Source organism: Leptonychotes weddellii, unplaced genomic scaffold (assembly GCF_054177405.1).
Source record: "Leptonychotes weddellii isolate Sample4059 unplaced genomic scaffold, ASM5417740v2 HiC_scaffold_9359, whole genome shotgun sequence".
Lineage (NCBI taxonomy): Eukaryota > Metazoa > Chordata > Mammalia > Carnivora > Phocidae > Leptonychotes > Leptonychotes weddellii.
The window spans coordinates 1-8,134 of NW_028065380.1; the positions used below are offsets into that span (position 1 = coordinate 1).

Here is an 8,134-nt window from a genome sequence, read left to right on the forward strand (position 1 = left end):
GGAGTCCCGGGATCGAGTCCCGCATCGGGCTCCCTGCTCGGCGGGGAGTCTGCTTCTCCCTCTGACCCTCCCGACCCTCCCCCCTCTCATGTGCTCTCTCTCTCAAATAAATAAATAAAATCTTTAAAAAAAAAAAAAAAAAGACAAGACAAAAGTTCTTCAAGCGGTCCATTTCCCCAGTGATGGATTAATATGTCAATTTCATTGGCAAGACGGTAACAAAGCCGGGAAAGTATATGGCAAGAGAGACTTCTGTCCCTGACAAGATAGCATGGGTAGTGCCGGGGACCAGCTCTCCCTGGGAACCTGATGCTGGAGATGCCAGAGGACAGAGAGAGAGAGTCTTAGCTCAAAAACCCTCAATTAGCAACTAAGACCAAAAACACAAGACGCTTCTGGGGGCCGAGAAGGTGGCTGGATCCTGGGGGAATGATGGCCTCAAGTGGGAGAGAGCTAGGGGCCACCCATGGAGGGCTGGGAAGGGCTGGAGCGCCACGGAGCCTGCAGGGGAGGGGGGAGGGGCTGCACCCGCGCCCCCCCCCGCCCCCCCCCCATGCCTACGGATTCAGGTGCTGTTGCCTTAGACCTGGGTCCCTGGGCCAATGGTACATGCCTACAAGCAGGAAAGCAGCAGGGCCAGCTCAGGGTGGTGGGGCCCAGGCAGAACTCGAGCCCCGCTGGCTTGGTGAGTCACCCCAAACGAGTGAAGACAACAGCATGAACCAGACGCCTCTTCCCCTGAACCCCTCTTGTTACTCCAGAGGTAACCACAAAATACCCCAGGAAGCCAAAAACACCTGGGGCACAGGCAGTCGTGTTGAGAATGGACTTTCATACTAGAAGCTTCCTTCCTGAGGCTCAGATGTACCAGAAGCAGCCCAGACTAGGCCTAAGCTTTTTACCACAACTCCAAGGCAGACACTAAGCGTTCAAAGAGCTACAGACGAGTTCACAGAGAAAACGAGAAGACATCTGAGGAGCTCTGAGAAGGAGAAGCATGACATACAGAACGACCTACACTGTAGGAGGCGGAAACCGAGCAACAGAATAAAACGTAAGAAACGGATAAGCATCCACGGCAACGTAAGGGAGAAAAACGAAGCGGGAAGACTCCATGACGGGGAAGAATGAACCGGAGACGCCAGGGATGGAAGAGTAACCGAGGCGCGCGGCGGATGGGCTGGGTAGCAGAGCGCGCGTATCTGAGGAACGCAGGACTCCACTGGCAGGTGGGGGGACCGAGAGTCTCTGGAGGCCTCGGGCATGGATGAAGATGTGCAGTGAACACACAGGCGTGAAGAGAAGCAGGGGGTAAGGCGGGCATGGCACCAACACAGGCTTCCTAGGAGGCCGTTAAGGAACCAACGGGGGGAGAGAAATACCTGGAGAAACAATGACCAAGAATTTCCCAGGACTAGACAGACACCTGGGATATTAAAGGAAGTCGTTAGGACCACAGCGTGGAGACGCTCCCGATGGGCCTCACCGGTAAGACTTAAGGATGTCAAAGACCCGTGAGAAATCCTAACAGCCTCCAAGAGGAAAAGCCGGTCCCCAGAAGAGCAGACACCAGCTTTCTCGGTAACAAGCCCGGAAACAATAGACAATTAGTGGTATCTTCACAGTGCCGAGCCCAGAATTCTATCCAGGTGAGTTAGTACTGACCTTTGAAAGTGGGATAAAACATCACCTAAGAGCACAGCAAGTTCACTTGCCACTGACTCCCTTGAAAGAACTCTTTGAGGACGTGCTCCCCTGAGAAGATGGACCAGCCGAAAGCAAGAAGTAAGAAGGCAAAGGAAAGAATCTGGTGAATTTAGGGGTCTATGATAAAAACACATTTTTTTTTCTTCCAGAACCATGACCTGGACTTGGCTTCCAGCTGAAACAACAGAGCTCTGCTCTGCAGCAACCTCCCCACCCCCGGGCCTCGAAACAGTGCTCCAACTGCCCAGGTGTCCCTCTTCTGCCCTGATCCTCTCCCGTCTTCCTGCCGGCGGGGTGATCTTACTTGATCACTGGCGCCAGAGGCCCAAACGTCTCTTCGTGAGAGCAGAGCATGTCCCTGGTGACATTGCTGAGCAGGGTGGGCTCAAAGAAGTTTTTTCCCAGTTGGTGTCGCTTCCCGCCGGTCACAACGGTGGCCCCTTTGGAAACCGCGTCACTCACGTGTTTCTCTACCTGTGTGAAAAGAAAAAGAGGAGCCTGGGAGAGCTGGCTTGAAGATAACTGTGGAGATGATACAATCTCTTAAGAGTGTTAAATCTATAGGGAACGGTTTTTTCTTTCTTTCTTTTTCTTAAAAAATAGGTTGAGAACGATGTGCCCTGGTTCCTTCCAGGTAGAAAGAACCAAATATGCACAGACACAGAGGCAGGAAGACGGCACGTGGTGTGGGCAAGTGCCACCTTCCCCTGCTCTTAGATTTTCCACTGTCTGATCCTATAATTTGTTGAAGGGTCTAGTATGGCCTGATGTCCTTCTGAGCCTGACACTCTGCAGTTTTCCTGGGATTTGTTCTTTGCACTCTTGAGTTAGCTCCAGGTTCTTGGGCGCCATGTTGTCCTCCTGGCTTTCATTCTGTTCTATTACATTCTCCTCAAGTGGCTGTTTTGGGAAAGGCACACTGAAAACGCCTACTTCCTGAGTTTTCCGACAACGCATGTCTGATGTCTTACCTTGTGTTGGTTGGGGACGGAATGGTGATCCGAAATCATTTTGCTTCAGAACTCTGGAGTACACATCGCTATTTCTATTGTTGTTGATGAAAGTCATGTTCAGAGATAGTTCTCACTTCTTGGCGGGTAGCTGACCCCCACTCTCTGGAAGTGTTTAGGATCTTCTTCTATGTTCCTGACATTCCATGTTTTAGCAGAATGTATCTGGGGCTTTTTCCTTTCATTCCACTAGGTGGTTGGTAAAGTCTTTCCATGTGAAGCATCATTTCCCCTGGCTCTGAGTTTTCATGTTATTGATTTGATAATGCTACTTTTCCCCTCCCAGTTCTTTCTGGAGCACCTGTTGCTAAAATGGATATCCCCTCACCTCAGATTAATTCATTTCTTTTCAAATTTCTATCATATTTTTCATCTCTTTGTCTTTTGCTTTAAATTCTGAGAGCTCTTCCTGATCTTGTCTTCCATCTTCATCTACTGATTTTTTTAAAAAGATTTGACCATCATGTGTTTAATTTCTAAAACCTTTCTCATTCTCATTGCCTCGTTTTCACAGAACCTGCTTTTGTTTTATAGATAGGCAATCTGCTGAAAACACAGGGAGAACGCTATTCAATTCTAAGAAAATTCCTTTCTGTTCCCAGACTCATCCTCTTCCTTGAGGGTTGACTGTTCCTCTTATGTGCTGAGGGTTTGCCCTAAAGTTATCATGATTGCTGGTCGCTCACCTTCCTCGTGAAGGACTGGCTTGGTTAACTTAAGTGGGTGACATGGGTGGGCTTTGTGGTTTCCAATCTCTCCCCTGAACAAGAGGGGCAATGGCAAGCTCAGGTTTATTCTGATTTGGCGGGCTTCACTTCAGGGACAGCCCCCTTCCCCAAGGGGCAAAGGCAAGGGAGCCCAGCTCCAGTACACCCACCCTCACTCTTGAAGCTGGAGCACTTTAATGGACACTTTAATGCATGTTCTCTATTAGGGCAATCCCAAGGCAAGAATACAGAGCTCTGTCAAACCTCGATGCTTCCCCTGGCTCCCACTGGCTGACGCTGACCTGACTGCCCACTGAGGCCGGGCAGCCTTGGGGTCTTGGTCCTCAGGCGGCCGATGAACAGCAGGAGCCCAGGTGGGTGCTGACCTGGCTCTAACTTAATTTTGGTTCCTCAGGTGACACCCAGGAGGCTGGCTGTGTCACCCTTCTTTCCCCACATACAACCCAGCCTCCAACTTCGGTCTGCTTTAAATGATTTCATTAAAATCCTTTCCACTAGTAGAGATTTACCTAAGGAACATATGGGATGTTCACGTTTTTTGTTTTTTGTTTTGGATGTTCATATTCTAAGAAAGTTCCTTGTAAGCAACTCTAAAAAGATTATGGGGGTTTTCCCCCTTTATTTATTCAATTCCAGTATAGTTAACATCAGTGCCTTCTTAGTTTCAGGTGTACAATATAGTGATTCAACAATTCCATATATTACTCACTGCTCATCACGGTAAGTGCGCTCTTAATCCCCTTGAGCTATTTCTCCCATCTCCTCACCCTCCTCCCCTCTGCTGACCACCAGTTAGTTCTCTAGAGTTAAGAGTCTGCTTTTTTTGTTGTGCCTTTTTTCTGTTTCTTAAATTCCACATATGAGTGAAATCATATGGTATTTGTCTTTCTCTGACTGATGTACTTCACGTTACACTCTAGAGCCATCCATGTTATTGCAAATGCAAGATTTCATTCTTTTTTATGGCTGCGTAATATTCCATTGTGTGTGTGTGTGTGTGTGTGTTTATGTGTGTGTGTGTATATATACACACCACATCTTCTTTCTTAAAAAGGATTATGTTTTAAAACAGGAGATTATGTCTTAAAACAACGAGGATAACTAGCTAGTGGTCTATCTAGACTGTGACTTTCTATAAACAAAGAGATCCTTCCTAAAAGCAATTTCCCTTTCCTGCCATCTGTAAATCCTGGGCATGGCTTCTGGTATTCCGTATCTCCCTACCAGGATGCTTTTGTCAAGGACTCTTCTGGAAGGGTATTTTTTTTTTTTTTTTGTCAATGGAAGCCAGCATTTCAGCTGAAACATACATGATTTTAAAAACAAAACCAGTCTTGCTTTCCTTTTGGGTGTTCAAAAAATTAAAGAACTTTGTCTTTCAAGATCCTAATTCCTAGGGCAGCTAGGGATAAAATTATCACCACGATCACAGAAAATTTAGGGAGGGCAGTAGAAGATCTAAAGTGACAGATCTCATGGGCACTGTAATGCCAGAGCCAGAAAAGCTTATGGGCAGATGAAGCCACCTGATTTATACTTATGGGCAGAAATTCACTTTTTCCTGATTTCTCCATTGTTTCCAAAACAGCCTTGCTGGGCACTTTACCAAAGTGTTTTTTGCTAGTAAAGCCTTTGATATCGAAACCATGAAATTTACTTTAACAAAAAATCAAACGAACTTACCTTTTCTACTGCCTTTTCATCAATTAATGGGCCTTGAGTAGTTCTCTCCTCAAATCCATTACCCACATGCAGGTTTGTTTTAATTGCCTCAGCAAATTTCTTCACAAAGGAATCATGGATACCCCTTTGTACCAAGAAACGGTTTGAGCAAACACAAGTCTAGACAGGGAAAAATAAAAAAATAAAAAAACCCGAACTCACAGGACAGTTTGTCAGAAGCTGTTGACCCAACCAATAAACGTGTGACTGCTGCTACCTCTCTGAATATGAAAACACTTCCCCAGGTGGCTCTCGTCCTGTGTCCAATCTGCCATATCCCTCCCCATGTGGGTGGGGCCCGAAGATAAACGCACTAAGTGCACATTCTTCTCCAACCTTCTCCATATCTGCCACACCTTGTGGTTAAACAAGTAAGCAAGTACAAATATCTGTGTAAAAAAGAGAAAGCCACCTGACCCAAGTTTTTTTCCAATGGCTTAAGTAAGCCACTATAAAACAAATAGGGAAAGAAGAAAAGAGCATAAAAAACCTGTAACTCCATGAGAAACAGTGATGCTGCAACAACGGAGCAGGGGCAGGATGGAAGGCAGTCAAGGACTGACTTATATCTATTAGCTTATTAAACTGTTCAGGGTTTGGCTGAATCTGACATTTTGAAAATGGACACAAAACCATTCTTCCATGTCAGCCTAAATTATTGAAAAGACCCTCGCTTATTTTTTTTCTAATTAAACCTAAATATATATATTTTAAAGATGTATTTATTTTAGAGAGAGAGAGAGCATGTGTGAGCAGGGGGAGAGGCAGAGGGAGAGGGAGAGAGAAAAAATCCTCAAGCAGACTCCCTGCTAAGTGCAGAGCCCAACATGGGGCTCAATCCCAGGACCCTGAGATCACGACCTGAGCCAAAATCAAGAGCTTGTCACTCAACCAAATGAGCCACCTAAGCACTCCTAGACCTAATATTTTTAAATTATAAAACATAACCATATTATAGGAAATGCAGTTATCACTGACAGATTTTCTTCTTGTGTTTTTTCTTAATCATGTATTTTTCTAGTAGAAACTATAGGTAAATAGATATAGACATAATTTTTTGTCCTATGCATTTTTATTGGCTTCAAGCAATACCTCAAAGTTGTAGCTTTATGAGTGTGACTCTGAAGGTCGCACCTATTAACATTTTACGTTTCTAAAAGGAAACAAAGGTATTTCTGAAACAACCAAGCTTATTTAAGGTTATATGAAAGGGGAGAAATTAATCACCGAAGGTCAATACAAGGATGAAAACTACTTGATACAGAGTACTATATAACATTTCACCTTTTCCCACAATATTACCTTTCAGGCGTTTTTATTGTCTCTGGAATGCATTTAAAACCACTTATTGGGCGCCTGGGTAGCTCAGTTGGTTAAGCGACTGCCTTCAGCTCAGGTCATGATCCTGGAGTCCCTGGATCGAGTCCCGCATCGGGCTCCCTGCTCAGCAGGGAGCCTGCTTCTGCCTCTGACCCTCCCCCCTCTCATGTGCTCTCTCTTTCTCATTCTCTCTGTCTCAAATAAATAAATAAAATCTTTAAAAAAAAAAAAAAACCACTTATTGATGGTACTCTGAGACAAAGTACTTAAGAATATTTTGTAAGACGCCAGGTTCCTGGCAACAGCTTGGAGAGAAACTGGGAGATGGGACCCTCAGTCCACTGAGTTGGGACTGCGACCCAAGGGTCTAGGACTTCAAGTCAACCAGTGTCTCCAGAGTTCCATTTTCTCGTCTGTATCAGGTCACTCTGAAGGTCATGCCAGATGTGCTCAGCCAGGATTTCCTGTGGAGGTGTGAGCTCGAGCCACTACTCTCCCGATGACAACCTGGACACCCCCTAGGTATGCTGTGCCGTGTGCCCATCAGGCCCCCTCCATCTCAGGGACAGTGAGACCCAGGCAATAGCGTTTTGAGTTTTTCAAGAACAATCTCAACATTTTCCTACCTTTTCCTTAAGACTGTGGGCCTCAGACCCTAGCTGTGTGGGCTGTTTTGTATCTGAGGAGATGATTTTATCTGTTCAGTAGAGAAAAGCCCAATGAGGGGAAAACTATGAAAATAACCAGATTCAAAGAGTAGGAAGACGAAGAGAACAATGTGATTAAACATCTGTTCAGGAAATTGCTCGAAGCCACGGATTACACCTTATTTCTCTTTGGACCCTCTGAGCAGAGAACAGCTGCCAGCAAAAAGAGCCCTTACTAAATATGTGCTGAAAGTGAGTAAAGGACGAATGATGGAAGGAATCTGCAAGTTTCCTTCCAGGAGGTGAGTTAGGCGGTAAGATCTTTGTGAAATACAGTCACACGCGCGCGTGCGCGCACACACACCCACACACACCCTGAAAAACACTGCAGGACTCACCTGTCCAGAGTTCCTAAATTTGGACGCCATGGCCCCTGCCACAGCCTGGTCCACGTTGGCGCTGTCAAATACGATGAACGGGGCGTGGCCGCCCAGCTCCATGGAGACCCTTTTCACGGAGCCTGCCACGTGGTGCAGCAATATCTGTAGGCAGACGATAGACCGTGAGCGCCGGATCAGGATCGGGCAGGTAAGCCTTCGTTTCAAACACTGACCCAGCAGGGCACGAGCCAGGGGCACAGCAGTGTCTCCAGGATGACCGTTTGCATAAGAACATACATTTGTAGGGGCGCCTGGGTGGCTCAGTCGGTTAGGCGACTGCCTTCGGCTCAGGTCATGATCCTGGAGTCCCGGGATCGAGTCCCGCATCGGGCTCCCTGCTCGGCAGGGAGCCTGCTTCTCCCTCTGACCCTCCCCCCTCTCATGTGCTCTCTCTCTCTCTCTCATTCTCTGTCAAATAAATAAAATCTTTATAAAAAATAATAAATAAATAAAGTTTCATTGGGCGCCTGGGTGGCTCAGTCGGTTAAGCGACTGCCTTCGGCTCAGGTCATGATCCTGGAGTCCCGGGATCGAGTCCCGCATCGGGCTCCCTGCTCGGC

The 8,134-nt window shown here is 46.6% G+C and overlaps 1 protein-coding gene across 1 annotated transcript; it reads right to left on the reverse strand.

Moving 5' to 3' along the window:
• Positions 1-76: 76 nt before the first annotated feature.
• LOC145720029 (succinate-semialdehyde dehydrogenase, mitochondrial-like) lies at positions 77-7,823 on the reverse strand. Its single transcript, XM_081811681.1, has 3 exons — positions 7,533-7,823; positions 5,129-5,287; positions 77-2,181 (listed from the first exon to the last, which is right to left on the reverse strand). The coding sequence occupies exons 1-3, from the start codon at positions 7,632-7,634 to the stop codon at positions 2,008-2,010; spliced, it is 435 nt and encodes a 144-aa protein (XP_081667807.1). The 5' UTR covers positions 7,635-7,823; the 3' UTR covers positions 77-2,007.
• Positions 7,824-8,134: the final 311 nt, after the last annotated feature.